A 17,322-nucleotide genomic window follows, 5' to 3' on the forward strand; every position below is an offset into this window, starting at 1 on the left:
ACCCCCTTGCGTAACTGCTATTGGAAACCACTTTACCAAAAATATAACTATTTCTTAAAAGAACATGATTTGAAACAGATGGAAACATCCCAGAAGGCTCGGAAGATCTCCCCCCTTACCTACCGGCATCTGCCCAACCGAACGTACATCAGAGGCTGGGCTTCAGGTGGTGTGGTCTCAGGGCGTCCGTAAGCAGGAGTCTTCAACATACGGATCGATTTCCGTCCTGGCTCTCAAAGAGCCTCCTATCAGAACCATTCCCATCGCCCTGTCCCAAGACCCGGTGTCCAGAACCAGGCCGGGGACAGCAGACCACCTCCAGGACCCTGCCTCAGCATTGCCCCACTGTCTTTTCTGATTAGTGGATGCTCAGCGATAAATAGTTTTGAGTCTTATCACTAAAGGGGCCTATTCACTGTTTGAAATCCCTTTGTATCCCCAAGGATTCGCTGTGCATTCAATACACGCAGGCAACCCATCTTTACCATCCCAGGTAGCGTAGCTGGGGCGGGGGGGGGGGGGGGGGGGGGTTTTTGGCAGGCCNGTGTCAGGCCTCCACTGGTGGCTTTCTGGTGGACACCCTGTCCAGCTTTGCATGAGCAAAGCAGAGCAGCCTGTGCATTTGGGAAGACCCGGAGGGCCTGGCTTCCGGACAGGTCAGAGTGACCGTGAGGGTTCACCGCATCCGTTTTCCTGCCTTTTGGGTGTTGTCAAGGGTCTTGGCCTATGCATCATCCTTTCCTGGGATGATTTGTTCTGAGTGTAAAGGGCCGCGTGAAAATTTCCAGATAAAGCAATATAAAATATGGCTCATCACTTCAAAAAATAACCTCTGCAGGTGTATACTGTGGATTAAAGGGCATAAAAGTAGTCATGATAATAAAAAACTCACTCAAGTCAATTAAAAAGTCTGAATTTTAACATAATCGACGTGTCTAAAATATCTTTATGATCACATTTAATGTTTTTTCTATGTACCGGCCTCTGAAATCCATATGAGTGACTATTCTGGAATGGACACTTTTCCAATATAGACTATTCAGAATTGTTATGATCATGTTTAAAATTTTTCTGTCGCTAAAATGTTCTTTTCTTTTCCATTTGTTTTTGTGACATGTGTAAAATTGAATTCCTAACAGGGGCACCTGCAAATGACTTACCCAGTGGGACCGGGGACCGAACAGATTGCTTTCTCGGTTGAAGGACAGAATTCTACAGAATCCAGGGGTTTGGGAAATGTTTGTAAGCAGATTTAGAGTAATTCTGGCATTTAGAATTTATTTGCTAAGGATGCATATTCAATATTTCAAAAGTACCCAATGGCTAATTCAAACCTGACAGAATATGTAGATAACTCAACAGCAATTGCATATATGACATGATTTCATTTTATTTATATTGAAACACATCTTGTCATATGTGTGCCTTGGTATAAAAACAACTCAGAATGGTACAATTTGGATCATAAAATGGCCTAAAGTTGTTAAAGCATTTAAAAAAGACTTTCCTATTCCGAAAGGAACACACGCCTGTAAGATGTCGGAGACACGAGCCTCCGTGCCGACGGGCCTCCTGCAGCCTACGATGTGGAGAGAGTTGATATAAAGTGGGCTCGTCAGTTTTTTATCACTCTGATAAAAGAAAACATTTCTCTTAACTCCAGTTAGGAAATTACTATACATTTTTATATATCCTCTTTATATAAAAAGTGACAAGGAGCAAGCAGATGGCACGAAGTGGAAGAGACAGCAGTGTCGGAGGACGCATGCTTTTTACAATGTGCCCGAGAGAAAGGAGGTCTTTCCGACGGGAACACCCGGAGCTGGCATGCAGGGTACTCCCCGTGACTGTCCGTTCGGTCGTATTGCTAAGTGCTTGGTCAAAACACATCGTTACCCAAGGGGGCAAAGGGTAAAATGCCCGGTTCCAAAACACTATTTCTGAAACCGGGCATTTTCCTTTATATAAAAAAAAGGAATTGGGGGTACAGAAAAAAGACCAAAAAACGAGATTTTTCTTATTGCCATCTGGTAATTTTACTCGTGACTTTTGGCTGCATTGAATCGTAACACAACAGGCGTTCTAGTCAGTCCACCAAACCTCAGGCTGGCGTGGCCACGGTCCGCCTTCCCACTTTTCCTGGAAGCGTGTTCCAAATCCCGCAGGAGCGCACTATGCCCCAGCAGTCTATGTGAAAAAACAACACACATGTGACACAGAGCTCATACCCCGTCGTGTTTGTCCACATGTCCCACGGGGCGCAAGCACAGAACAGAGACTCGGGGCCACACAGAGACAGAGTGGAAGGGAGAGGGAAGAGGGAGCTGGGGCGTCTGAGTCGGGAGCTAACGTCTTCTTCAGGTTTCCAATAAATCTCAAAATGTATTTAAACACTAAGGAGCACTTGGTGGCCAGCAGCCGAATTACAAAAGGAACACGTCAGTGTGCGGCAGGGGCGTCGTGCTGAAGAAATAACAAAGGTCTGTAATTCTTAAGTTTAGATAAAGGCAGTGGAATGGATTTAGAAATATGTCCACTTTTCACAATTCACTATAGAATTTTCTTTGCACAGTCCCCGTGTTTGTATAAATAGTTCTTCTCTGAAAATAAAACACAGTTAAAACGATTTTCTCCCAGTGAAAAATGCATACAAATACACCAACTTATTCAGGTAATCTGGAGTGTGGAAATGTATTCACCTAATTCAAAACCAGTTGCTAGGTCTGAAGAGTTCTGAAGAGATTAGCTATCGATTTCGCCGGACACCGATTAGTCTAATATCGGTGCTATGAAGAGCCGAAAGCAAAGCACTGTGACCCTCAGTGACCAATCAGATGCACAGCGAGACAGCAGACGCTGATGAAACGTTTTACGTCATCAAGCATTCAACATAACATGCTGCATTGAATTTTGATGAAATAAACTATATACTCATGCAAAAACACAGGGGCATAAATTGTGTGGCAAGTACCACGAAGTTCTTAGTGTACAAGTTTGGAGTAAAATATAGCCACATTAAATCAATAAAATTGTTATCAATTTTATAGATCAATTTTGGTTATATTGAGGCAATCATTGCTTAATTATGAAAACCTTGGGTTTCTTCTGGTATTCCTCAGATGAGGTCACTGGTTTTTGCATCATCACCTCAGAACATGTAGCATTTATCTTAATCAAACACTCTTTCAATAGCATTGCAGCACCATGCTTGATGGTGAGACTATCAGTATTTATTTTAAAGATACATGTACTAAGAACCATCCTTCCATCAGCATTGAACCCATTCTACTTCTATGAAAGAAATCGTGACTAGATAGCCCATTCCCCAAAACACCACGACACGGCTGGGACAAAACACTGCACGACCACAGAACACGACAGAGTGGGAGAAGGGACCACGGGCACCGCTTACCTTGTGCTTCCTCTCTAGACCCTAGTGGTGCTGTACTCAGATTCGTGTTTGCTTAGAGACCCAATGAGGCAGAACCTGGAACGTGACGTCTATTTCACTCAACAAAGTACTATTTGCACAGAAAACAAATATGCACACCCACATTTACTCAAAGGCATTCCTGGAATTTCATAAAACTACAGAAGTAAGTCTTGGCCATCAGCATGCAAAGACAGTAAATCAACTAAAATAGTTAAGGCTTTGGAGATCTATGGTTCACCTGAATTCATTGAGGAAGTATGTACATTTATAGATAAAACCAAACACTAGCAAACATGCAAAACAAAACATATGTAGATGGGATTTGGGGATTTAAAATCATTTTTTCCCTAAGTTTAGATTTTCTTTCCCCAAAAGCTTTATTAATTTTAGGGCTAATGATACAGGACAAATCATACTGTCTTTATAGTAAAAGGAAAAATGAAATGTTTCTACTAATCTGAGCTAAATTTCACTGTATATATTGGAGTACTTTAGCACGCCATACTCTCCTATATGATTTGTAATATAAGTATTATGTAATATGTGGGCAACAGTATTTTCCTTTTAATACCCAAAATATAATACATTGTATTGCAAAATATGCTATTTCTACATTAAAATTCTTTGACGAGATGGGTTAACCATCTTGGTAAGGCAATTATTCCCAAATATCATTTCATATACTAAAAAATATAAATATCAATCAGGACAACATTAGCGACCACGTGGAAGCAAATTAGCAATGTAAGTGCGTAATATAAATTACGACCTAATGATTGTAGAAATGGAGGATGTCATATATGTGTAGAGATAAAGAAAGTATCTTTGGTCTGCATGTTCTCACACATATATTCATGAACAGATGTGGGGGGTGGGGGATATGGCTGGCAGTGAAAAGCCAAAAAAAAGAGAAAGGGGAAGAAGTAGAGACACTGGTTTAAATCATTAATCAAAAGAGAAACCGAGAAATGAAGACGAACAGCCAACTCAACATTCTGGCCGCACTCCGGTCCTCGGGGTTCTAGCTGTCACCAAGAAATCTATGATACTGACCGCTGCACGGCGTTCTCGTGGCGGGCCAGCCGGTGACTGGTGGTGGGCACCTCCTCGATCTCGTCGATGTCACAGGCGTCCGCGGCGTCCGTGGAGTAGCTATGTTTCATGACCAGGATGTTCCTCCGGCTGGCCGGCGGGGCCAGGGGCTTGGCGGGCGGGGCGGGCAGCTCGGTCAGGACAGACGCGTCTCTTGTGCTGAGGTTGCTGCGGCTGCCTTTGGCACTGGACAGCTGGGATCCACAGTGGTGGTCGTGGACGCACTTGGAAGAGGACCTCCGCAGTTTGTGGAAGTTGTCGAAGTCGTCGGCCACGTCGGCAAAGTCTGCCGTGGCCCCTGTCCCTCTGAGAGTGCTCAGCTCGTAATGAGGGGACTCAAACACCTCCTGGAAAACTGTCTGGTCAAAGTCTGACTTCCTGTGCACATACTTTTTACGAGGCTGTTTGATCTGCACAATGACAGAAATGATAATGAGGATGATGACAATGCAGGAAGTCACGCCAATGACAGTCCCACTGGTGTTGGTCAGCTGGTCCAGCAGGCTGGCTTTCCTCTTCTCTACGGGTTGGGGAGAGGGAGGGCGACATAGAAAACAAGACACACCCACCACGCGTTAATAGGGAGTCAGAGCGGGCACCGAGAACTTGACAATGAAACAGGCTGAGTGTGGAAGTTTTAAAAATTAGCAACATGTAAAGGTCCCTGGCCGGGTGGCTCAGCTGGTTGGAGCGTGGTCCCCACACACCAAGGTTGAGGGTTCAATTCCCAGTCAGGGCACATACAAGAATCAACCAATGGATTCGCAACTCAGTGGAACAGCTAATTGATGTTTCTTTCTCCCTCCCTCTTCCCCTCTCTCTCCCCACCCTAAAATCAATAAGTAGCAATGCAAAAATATTTAAAGTAACAGAAACTTTCAAAAGGACCCTGGGTCCCAGCCTCAGATGCATTATGTAATAATGCTCCTCCCATTGTCCAATTCCCGGCTTCAAATGTAAATGTACGTTTGGAGAAGGTCTCGTGGGACTTTCTGGGTGACATTTGAGAACGATTTCTTACGTTTAAAGACAGTATTTTTTTCTCAAAGGTACGAGAAAACCTCCACCCTCAACCACTGGGCCCGTGGCTGCACCCGTAGTTTTGTGAATTTATTTCCAACGTGGATAACTGAAGTCAAAGCACTAACAATAATCTGACCCCCAAAGGTAATTGAACTTCAAGACAGACACTTCTGGAATGGTGGCATGAAGACATCTCTGGGCCGTTTCCCCAGTGAAACAACCCTAATTGGTAAAAATCGTGTTTAAAAACCCCAACGATGTGGAGCCTGAGCAGCTGCCCTAATGACCAACAGCACAAGGAGGCAGGAGCATCCTCAGAACCACCTCTCAGTTCCCTTAGGTCAGTGCGAGTCTGGGGCTCCCAGCTCCTGCAGCCCCCAGGACACCCTGAACAAAGGTCTCCCGCTCAGGGAGACGGGATGACAACACAGGGCCCCTCTCCCTCCAGCTCCCAGACCCAAGTGACAGCACCTCCCCGGACAGCCGGCTACCAACACAGCCAGCACGGCTCCCCCACCTGTGTGAGACGCTCCACCCCAGCAGGGCCACCCGGAGCAGGGAGGCTCAGCTCAAGGTGCAGAGGGTGGAGGAGGCGGGGCCCAGCTCACTCACTGCCAGCAGGTGGGGGCAGAGGCAGGGGTCTGGGGGCCATCTGGGGAGGCCAGCTGAGAGGCCCAGGTGTCACCACCCCCACCCAGGGCCTGTTCCTAAGCAGGACAGGTGGTCACCGGCCCTGCCCCTGCATGGGACCAGAGTGGGCGGTGCTGCAGCTGATAGAAATCTCAAAGGTAAGGGAAACAACCTGGATCTTCACACAATAGTTGAGCGACCATCTACTCCAAAGTGGTTCCTCGGATAGGAAACTGGTCATCGCCACCTCCCACCTTCCAGAAGTGGACGGGGGGCTCTGCCTTTCTCACTGACCGCCTGACCCTGGCTGCTGTGGGCGGGGTCTGGCTCGTACCCGGTTCAGTAGATGAGACCAGACGCGGGGCACAGAAGTGCGACCTGCCTGTCCTTTCCCTTCGCAAACTGGGTCACGCTGACTCTGAACAAAAAGGAACTTGCGAGGGCTCCTGAGAGTCCCCTGGGCCTCAATGCATGAGAACGTTCTGGCCATGGCCCCAGAAAGGACCGAGCACACGGCTCTGCAATGCACTCCGAAGCACCCACAGCCCATAAAAGCCATTCTACCCTCTGTTTCTGAGGCCGTCTGAGACACGCAGCCTGGGCGGGCGTGTCCCGGCCACCTCCGGGCAGGGGCCGTGCCGGGGCGAGGGCCCGTCTTTACCTTTGCAGTGGTTCTCGTCCCAGGGATACACACAGTTCTGGAGGCCGTTGCAGACCAGGGAGCTGTTGATGCACATGTTGCTGTGACAGAAGAAGGCGCTGCCTTCGCAGGGGGCTGGAAGCAAGGACAGGGAGACACGGGGCTGCGACCGGCGCTCGGGGCAACGCCCGGGGCCCGCGCGCCTGCGGGCAAAAGAGCCCGAGCTCATCTGCCGCCGCCCGAGACACACGGCCCGACCTTCCCTTCTCAGAAGCATTGCCGGGGTGGAAATGATGTCTCCTGTGATGAGCGGAGCCAGCGTTCCCCTAGAGCTGCTGAGCTGGCAAAACAGGTGAGGGGACGCCCATGGTGAAAATGAAGTCCATGGGCATCCACCTCTTCTTTTTTTTTTACTCAGTGCACTCATTGAGCAAAACCGAAGGGCCCACCTTGGACATAACATTACGCTTCCCATTTTATTTGTATGAGCTTAGCTGCACCGAGCCCAAGGACATAACTGAAATATTGAAATAATTTTGAAAAGTGTATGTTTAAAAATACTACCGAAAGAGTTACGTTTCGGGCCAAACCCCGTCATACTAGTTAAACATATGAAAAAACAAAGAGGCTTAGGGACACTCAGAACAGGAGAAAATTTACCCTGACCAGCCTAAGGAAAACATGGATTATCCCCACCAACTTTCAACATATACAGATAGAGGCAGCGACACAGGTGAAATTAGCCCACACGGCACGGACTTCACGCATGCTAGGAACTTCGGTCCACGACTCCCGGGCGGCACCGTACAGTTGGGGTTCTGGAGGCAACTGCAAGAAGAGGTACCCAAACCTGAGAAACGTGGCTACACGGATTTGACGGAGGCTGAAGGAAGGGCTGGAGACGAAATGCGGGGCCTGGCACCAACACCGGGAGAAACGCAGCCTTTTCACTGCCGAGCACCAGGGCACACGAGGGCAGAGCCGCGTTGGGGCTTCCAGGGTGGAGGCCGCGCTCTGAAGCCAACTCTGGTTTTGACCTTCGTGATCGCCCCACACGCCTGGTACCACGCAATCCTAGGGGTTACCCTTTCCAACAATGCCTCTGCGGCTCTTGGAAGACTAGGCCTTCCGGCAATGCTAGATACCACACACACCTGATGCGACACACAGCTTAGAGTGGCCAGTCAATCAGCACAGCTTAGTTAACGAGCAGTATTATCCAAACACTGCAGTGAAGTTACGGGAGCATACTGCAGGTATTTTAGGAAGTTAACATTTTTAAATGCACACTGACTTTGGAGCTGCGCGGGTCCAGATATACGTGCATGTTTTTCAATAAATACTGTAAATATATCTTCCTTATGATTTTTAAAAACATTTTCTTCCCTCTACCTTACTTTACTATAAGAATAGAGTATATAATACATACAACATAAAAAGGTGTGTTCATCACTGTTCATGATTTTGCTAAGGCTCCCGGCCAAGGGCAACTAAGCTGGGGGAGTCGAACCTGGGGGAGGGTGGTTGGCGCACACCCCATGTTGTATTTACCAAATAAATCAAAATGATCAGGAAAATGTCTTGCAGAATGCAAATTATTTTAACACTATATTTTAACACTCTTAGGGGAGTTCTTAAAAGAGAAAGAGAACCCAAACACTCAAGTCTGGAGAATCAAACCATAAAAGAAAGATCTGGCCAGCAAAGGGAATCCAGGCCCTCTCCCCCAGCCCTTCCCAGGAGAACGAAGTTTCTTCTTCCTCTCTACCTCGTCTGAGGTCCCTGGGTAAAGAGTAAAAAGATGTAACAGTCATTTTGAAAAAGAAAAACGGATTAAAGAGCAGTAAATGTTCCACTGCCGTTTGGAAAAGTTTGCCGCTTAACATTTTACTGGGCGGGTGGATTGTTAGCCTCTTACAATGTGAAATTTAATGGCCCAGGATACCATTGCCCAAATCTGCTTGCTCCTAAGAAACTGCATTTGAATTTCTGTAGTCAGCCATACTGACTCTATCAGAATTGCCCGGGTCTGTTTAGTGGGGACTGGGTGTTGTCAGAATGTGCACAACAAGTTTTCTGCCAGCCAGTCGATCGGAACGGCTGCAAAAGGCTCAGTAAAAATATGTACAGGACACGTTCCCTAATAAATTGCAGTTGCCTTGAGAGTTCAGTTACCCGCCAAGTGAAGAACTCCTTCAAAAGAGCATAAATAATTATTGACCTCCCAGAAGGAGTGGGAAACATTATTATAATTACTATTAAATAGAATGGGTTGGTTTATAAACATTAATACATAAAAATGACTTTCTGTTCTACGATTGAGCGAAATACAATAGTGTGTTGGTGAGAGTACTGAGATCTGAATTCCAAATTCTCCAAATGTGACTTCGCTCCAGGTTCTGCTGCTCTGTCCTTGTGACAACGTCTTACAGACTGCCAATGTCCCGCATCGGTTACTAAGTGGTGGAGGTCAGAAAGGGCGGGGGGCAGGTAAGCTGGAACTGTCAGTAAGTGACACCCTCACCCACCTCTTTACCTCCAGCGGTCACACCGGTGTCCCGGTCCACTGGGCTCATCCCAGGCCCTGTTTCACTGTTTCCTCCCTACCTTTGCTAATATATTTAGAATTGCTCTGCAAACGGCGGTGAAACAAACAAATGAGCACATCTCGCCTGGGCTAAGACACAACCATGCAACGATTTATACTCCTTGAACAAAAGGCAGTTCTGTCTCTCAGAAAATCTATCGGAGTCTGAATTTTCCTGCTTCTGCCTGAGTATTTATCTCACTTGAATCCAGGTAGGCAATGGATTATGAGAGAGTCTCATTTCTGTCTCGTGCTAAAAACACTAGACTCCCGGCTCCACCAGCAAGCTGTGTTCTCACTGGTCCATCCAGGGTGTTGGGGGCCCACCCCCTCAGCCAGCACCCTCCAGGAGGCGCCCTGGGCCCACGTTCCTGGCCTGCATCTGTCCTGAACACCCCTTCCTCACTCGGCCACCCAGTCGTACCAGAGCTCTCTCACCGACACGGCTCTGACATATTCTGATCGAACAGGAAATTATCTTTCCCTTCAATCCTTTATTATTTTTCTGAGCGTTCAACATGTCATATAGGCTTACCATCTTTCTCACAAGGTCTCTGAGGCCAGAGGCATGATGTTTCAAAATTTTGCCTTTTTAAAAACTGGTGCATGGCTTCCCATGTTCAGACTTGTCGTGACCGTTCACAGACTGTTTGCATTGATAAATAATACCGAGAAGCGTTAAACTCTGGCCCGCTGCACACCCGAGCATCCCCCGAGCGCCGAACACCCTGACTGGCGTGATCCAGACGGAGAAGGGACCTTCAGGGCCGTGGTTTCCAAACACAACCCAAACCGAGACCCTCTCAGACACTACACTGCAGCCTCGTGTCTTCGCTCTCTCACTGCTGCCGGAAGGCACGTGTTCTACCATTTTGCCGAGGACGAATTCGACTTAGCAACTCAGGACGCTTAGGTCAAAAGCTATTGCCTCTCTAGAACCAGCCCCCTTATTTCCTAAGGTTACATGGGAGAAACTCGAAGTTAAGGTTTACTTGCAATAAAATGGCAGCCAGGTTTACTAGCAATGCAAAGGGAGCAATGCTCAAGATTCAGAGTACCACACAGGGGCAGTTTCCACGACCATCACTTTCTCTGGGGTCTTTTTCTTTTTTTAAATTTTGATATGTTCCCACTCTTACCACGAGGTGGCAGCATGCACCATGTTTGGGGGAAATAGCGTTTCACTCAAGCAGGATGATTAAACCATAAATGCATATGAACAACGTTCATATCTCTATATTCCTGATTCTTAAGAACTAAGAACTTCAGCAGAAGCTAAGCAAAAGAATGTTGAGCACATCTGAATTAGGTAAGGGAACACAAGAGAAAGAAAGGCAGCCAGAGCACTCAACACAAAGAAGTTTCCTTTAAAACTAGTAAAGAATCATACGACCTCCATGCTGTCATGTTAGAGGTTTAATCACGACATATCGTCACTTTTCAGCATCATACCACGTGGTGATAAGTGTTCCAACTGTGAAAGTACAACGGAAGATTTTTGATTTATAATTGTCATTTTAATGCTAACGGTGCTAAATGCTTACTCCATTAGTCACTTTTTCTCTCTCCATTTCACTTTAAATCCAGAAATCCATTAAAGTCTGTTCATAAAATATTAAAACAAAATGGAAGTAAAATGGCAGGTTTATCTCTGAGATATTGGTTGTTGAAATGCCTGTGCTCTGTGGTTAATAAAACTGTCTTTGGTAGATGAGCTCAGAGCCAAAGAACAGAGTCTTCACTGGGAAAGTCTGGAACTGAAGTGACGCCTGAGCCTGTTTTCCCATAAAAATCGTTACATTATCTAAACACCAGGTGAGGGCTCTGCCAGAAGCCCGTCCTCTCCACACACTTTCTCCTTGCCTCTTGCTTTCCTCAAAACCCTCTCTTTTAACTTTTTCAGTTGAAATTTGTGAAAAGTTCACCCTTGTCTGTGTGTATACAACCTTCCACACAATCCACACTCTCATATGTGTGTAATGCACACAAGGCTCTCACACACTTATACACACTCACATACATTTGTGCATGGGTAAATGCACACAGGCTCACACTCATATATACACTCACACACATGTGTGTAAATGCACACACGGGCTCACACACAGACGGGCTCGCGCGTTTGATCTACCTCTGCTCATTTTTTATGCCTCATTCCCAATCTTAAATTAGAACGGAAGTGGTCAGAGAAGCAAGGGGAGAGCAGCCCTGGGGAGCGTTCCCAAGTCTTGCTTCATTTCTTGACTTTGACTTCCATCAGCTTTGAAGACTGTGATTTATTAAAACTTCCTGGTACTCGGGGCCCTCCAGCATCCATCACTCTCTTTGCCTAAGAGATGAGATGGGAGCAAAGCTCAAAATTATTGCAAGTGTACATAGCTGGCTGTTAAGCATCCTAATTTTTTGTACTATTCTAATTACCAAAACAGAAAATGTAAAAAACTCATATCTAGCCATTGGAAATAACCCCCAAAATAAATGTTTTGCTTTGTTCTCCCAAAAAATACACGGAAATTTTTCCTCTGCCCTCTACTTTAAACTCAAAATGGCCTCTGGGCTATGTAATAAGAAGAAATGACATTTTATTTTAAAAATGACAGCCAGATTTGAGGCAAGAAACAGATCCGTGCATCTCCTCTTCATCTCCTTGATCATCTTCATATTCTTTGAAAAAATCAATACCTGCCCCTAAAACCCTGTGTTCCAATATGACTTGGCTATCAGTCAAAATACCCAGTATTATTGAGTACGCTGTATTTCCATCTCTTTTTTAATGTAAGAAATTCTATTCACAAATTTCAATTTAATGCTACTTACATTAGATATCTCCCCATATTTCTGCTAAAATTGTGTGTTCATATTGTGGCCCAAAAATCATATTAGGAAAAGAGCACCACCTTGGTGAGAAAATTGTGTCCCATGGGCAGAGACCACCTCCTTGCTGACACAGGGCATGAACCACATCATGATAAAACCGTTACTGTTTGAGTGCAAGAAACTATTACACATTTTATACTATGATTATGTCTGCCTCGGGTCAGCTGCACGATTTATTCCTTGTGTGCAATTGGACGTGACCGGACTCACAACAAGGAGGAGAATGCGTGTCTTTGGGGTCTCTACTCTGATTATTATTGGAACTGGCTTTGTTTTCCTGCCTGGTGGACACATATCTTCGACAGTTGTTAGTGCAGACACTCTGTTCCGTTAAAGGTGCTATATTCGGTCTCATTGTTGAGCGTGCCCACTCCCCTAAGGAGGACCTGCAGTAAATAAAGAGAAGAGCCAAGCATAAATAGACCACCCTCAGCTGGAGTTCTGTCAGTTCAAAGGCTGACAGTTCTGAATAACTGTCTTCTATCTTCCTACAACAAGCGCACACCGCCTATTTTTGGTGACAGACACAAAGTTCAAAGGCTATAAAAGCCAAAATCCGAAAAATCAATATAAATGATGCCCAAGAATCCCACAAACAATTACAAGGAATGAGCTGCCTTCGTTCTGCATAGGCTCCCTGGCAGACCCCTGCTTTACTGAGGATAATCTTGATCTCGAAAATTCAATGAGCTCTGGCCAGGTAGCTCAGGTGGAGAGTGTTATCCTGATAGGCCAGGCTGTGGGTTCGACCCCTGGTCAGGGCACGTAAAGAATCAACCACTGAATGCACAGTTAAGTAGAACAACAAATCAATGCTTCTGTTTCTTTTTCTCTCTCTTTCTCAAACCAATCAATAAATATTTTTTTAAAGACTTCACTGAAAACTTTGCAAACTTTCCTAAGAAATTCTAAATAACACACATGGCAGCCAAAATTATTTAAACTAAGATGATTGTTTAAGTAAAAAAAAAAAAAAACCCTACTTGGCAAAATGGACTTTAAATTCAAAGTATTCCCCGAATCTGCACATCCGGATGCATAAGATTCTTCAGTGACTTGAGTTAAATGAGCAAGGTAAGTGGTAAGTGTCCAACAAAAATTAACTTTGTACATTTGCAGTATTTCTGACAGGTAATATCTTTATGATACCTTGGACCAACTAAATGTTGAGAAGGAAGGGAGGGCTGGAGGGGGGAAGAGCGGGAGGGGATCCCCCGGCAGGTTATATAATTTTGTGTCACTTTCTTTTGTTCTAAAGCCCTCTTGTATTGGAAGGCAAGAAAGTGCTCAGCACATGGTGCATGTTGTTACACCGTGAACAGACACAACGGGAGCCCCCATCTCCCGGCCACGCCCTTGCCTACAGACACATACGTTGGAAACTCACAGCTGCCCCAGGAGAGTGCCCCGTTCTCTAGAAAAGGGGGTGAGGCTTAAAGTCAAGGTGGTACACGCAGAGGAAGTGGCAGAATTAATTGACTGATAGCAAATGTGTACTCTTACACATCTTCTCATGCTATTTCAGAGGTTTTAAAAATAATTTTTCCAAGTCACTGATTTGTGACATATATAGATTGACATTTGGACTATCACATTAAATGAATGTTCTAGTTTTCTGCTGCTGATTTACAAATTATTACAAACTTACTGGCTTAAAACAATGCCCGTTTCTCACCTCACAGCTTTGCAAGGCCAAAAATCTGGGGTGGGTGAGTTCTCCCCCTGGAGTCTGAGAAGGTGAAAATCAAGGAAGTATTGGGAGCAAAGAGCCCTGGATTGGGTTCCTCTCTGGGGCACAGAGGCATCTTCCAAGCTCATCCAGGTTATTGAAAGAATCCTGTCCCTTGGGGGGAGGGCTGAGGTTCTTGCTTTCTTGCTGGCTGTCCCCTGGGGGATGTTCTCAGCTCCTAAAGGACACCCACCATTCCCTGCCCGGTGGCCCTCTTTATGACATGGTGGTGTGATCCCTTAAGGCCAAAAGGAGTATTTGCTACAGCTTAGAATTCTGACTTCCTCCATCCTGGGCTTTACACCTTTTAAAAGGGCACAGACATTATGGTCAATGTTTTTGTGTGTAGTTAGGCCAACCAGGAAAGGCTCCTTTTGGATTAATTCAAAATCAAGGGATTGGGGGCGTTAACTACTTAGACCTCCACTCTCCATGGTCATAATGTAACATGACCATGGAGCGAGACCCCATGATAGTCACGGTTTTGTCTTGCACACACAGGGAGGCGTGTAACTAGTGCTTGTACACTGGGAATGAAAATATCGCGGTCACCGCAAATCGCTGCCTGTCACAGTTCGTCTGCTGGCTCCCCACGCTTCCTTTCTCTCACGGGTACAAGGTACACTCACGCTTTCCCAAGGCTCGAAAGAGCGCCACCCCGTTACGACATCGACCCGAAGTCCAAAATCTCCTCTTAGGTCAAACCAGATCAAAGTCCAAACGTTCACCACCTCAGTCACCCAAATATGGTGAAAATGAACCTCCTGAGAGCAGCCCCTGAACGAGCCTCAGCGTCGGCCCCTGGAGTATGGCTCCCGTCTGTGCGGGCAGGTAGTCACAAAACCAGGGAGACAGGCCATGTGTCCCAGCACTCCCGACACACAAAGGTGGGACAGGCAGAGGCAACAGGCGTAGAGACTGGCTCACGAGCAAAGAGAATGGAGAGCACACAGGCATCACTGGCCCAGGACCATTTTGAACCCCATCGGGGGGACTGCTGGGTCTTTCCTGGTTGTGCTTCAGGTTCTAGGACTTCATCCTCCGAAGCTGTGGGCTTTGCCTTCCAGCCTGCTGCATCTGCTCTCAGAACAGTCCTGGAAAGGTATCAGGTGTTTGTGGCTACGTAGTTTTACCAGATTGCTTCACACCCTTAGGATGTTGGGCTTCTGACAACCTCTTTGTATTTGGGACCCTCTGCCCCTTTCCGTCCAAGCTGATGGCGTCTCTGCTGAAATAATTTTCTCAAGAACCTCCTGGGCCTTGCTCGAAATCCACTAGGTTTTGTTTTCTTAGACAAAAGTCACATCCATAGATCTGTTTGAGATCATTCTTTCTTTCTCCTTGGCTCCTGCTGGGATGGCTGAGCACCCTTTAATCCTCCAGGAAGCCCTCTAGTCTGACAGAGGACCTGGTAAGCACAAGCTTCACCTCTCCAAGGGACCTTTAGTTACTGACTCGGTGATCTTTGGATGCTTCTGATGGTTAAGCAAAGGTTGGGTGGTTACAATGTTCAACAAATTCTCATATTCATCTCAGGATACATTTACCTATTAAATAAGTTATCTTTGTTAAAAAATATATGTCAAATTTAAGAGGTAAAAATGTCGAGGTCTCTTTTGGGGTACCTCTATGTGCCCATCTCCATTGGATAAATACAGAAACAAAACTGCATAGGCAAAGAGACACTGAATAACTTTCTCCCAATCGAAGCTTATTGTAAATGCACGAGATCCTCGCCAAGAATGCCTTTGCAATATTCACCGTTGGGGTGGGAGTGGTCATCCATCCGCTACATCGGAACATAAAGAGCTCTTCCAGAAGAGTACCCTGCGTCTTCTGGGTTAGTCACTGCAAAGTCCACCCACTTGAATGACTTCCGCAGATAATTTAATTATGTACATGGAAATTTATACCTTTTATCTCAAGTAGAAATATTCCCAGTGGTACATGCACAGTGTGATATCACTCACCATTTCTTATATAAGAAAAGACATTTAAAGAATCATAGATCCTCATCAGTCTTAGAGTTGGAAGGGACCTCAAAGATTAGCCAGTCTTTTCCCCAATCCAAGACAGGCATTCCCCGACACAGTTTCCAGTAGACGATAATCCATTTCCAGCTCCAACGGCCCCTGTATCCTCTATCAGATACATTCAATTTTGGAATATCACAGCTCCTATGAGCTAGACATCTTTTCTCATAAACTGTACTCAAATATTACCTTACAATTAATTTAACAGACATTCATCGTACCATTCAGATATTATTAATGCATATCATCCGATACAAGTCTAAGATAGTTGTTACATTTTGAACAAAAAAAATCTCTGAAAAAAACACTCCTTCTCCTTTTGGCCTTTTCGCGTGATTGCAGCTGCTTCTCCACCCTGGTCAGCCTCTTCGAATAGTTCCTCTCGTCCTCATCAGTGTTACCCAGGAAAGGACAGGCTACCCGGCCTGCACTGGGGCCAGTATGGCTTCGCATAAGACTCTTTTCTGGGCTGTGCATTGCACTTCCCTAATATAAGCTAATACTGCATAGCTTTTCTTCTCAGTTATTTAAAGCGGCTTACATTGGGTTTAATGAAATAAAATCTCAGGACGTCCTAGGAGTCAGGGTTCCCCTACACTACTCACATTTACTTGATATTTGAAATGTAAGAGTATATCTTTTAATTGCTCTCTACTGTAGCTTATGGCGTAGCCTTGAAAAAAATATTTCAGACTTTCTTGATATTTTTAAAACTTGGTGTCATCTAAAATATTAGTGAGCCCTCCATATATGTCATTTAGATCGGATATAAGTTCTCAATATATTCTTGTCTAAGGGCAAAAAGAATATTGAATGAAATACATGCGAACTCCTTTTCACAGGCACATCCGTGGGGGATGGTAGAGCAATCAGCAGGAGAGACACCAAATGTGCTGTTAGAGCCTGAATATCTTCACACTCTACTCCAGAAAATGACAAGAATTGTTTGGATTTTTGGCCAAATACCTTGCTGAAGTAAAAATGAACTACTTCTAACATTTTCATCAACTCTTGAAATGAATACATAGATAACAGCCTGCTGTTAAATCTGCAATAATACCCAGTAAGATATTTAACACACTCTCTGATGGTATCAAGATTTAGAAAGACAGAGTGACATTCAAGACATCTGGTGTTCTAGAATACTCCAACCGGATGATGAGAGAGCAACTTAAGTCCCAAACTATTTATTCACTATATGAAAGAACTGTCTGATAGATTTAGCATTTATGAATTTTAAAAAATTAGCTGTTGTGCCTACCACTGAGAAAATTTTTA

At 45.3% G+C, this 17,322-nt stretch overlaps 1 protein-coding gene across 3 annotated transcripts in view; it reads right to left on the bottom strand.

Moving 5' to 3' along the window:
* Positions 1-1,203: 1,203 nt before the first annotated feature.
* NETO1 (neuropilin and tolloid like 1) overlaps positions 1,204-17,322 on the bottom strand; it is a 72,893-nt gene continuing 56,774 nt past the window's right edge. Inside the window, exons 9-12 of one of the 3 annotated variants that reach the window (XM_037035734.1) lie at positions 6,840-6,953; positions 4,487-5,045; positions 3,413-3,487; positions 1,204-2,187 (exon numbers count right to left, since the gene is read on the bottom strand). In XM_037035734.1, the coding sequence (XP_036891629.1) occupies positions 3,427-3,487; positions 4,487-5,045; positions 6,840-6,953 (734 nt within the window). In that variant the 3' untranslated portion in view covers positions 1,204-2,187; positions 3,413-3,426. Of the gene's footprint in view, positions 2,601-3,412; positions 3,488-4,486; positions 5,046-6,839; positions 6,954-17,322 lie in introns of those variants that run through there. The other 2 variants (XM_037035724.1, XM_037035743.1) reach the window with 2 other exon arrangements.

The sequence above is a fragment of the Sturnira hondurensis genome, unplaced genomic scaffold, assembly GCF_014824575.4.
Source record: "Sturnira hondurensis isolate 20B ecotype Veracruz unplaced genomic scaffold, ASM1482457v3 Scaffold0001872, whole genome shotgun sequence".
Classification (NCBI taxonomy): Eukaryota; Metazoa; Chordata; class Mammalia; order Chiroptera; family Phyllostomidae; genus Sturnira; species Sturnira hondurensis.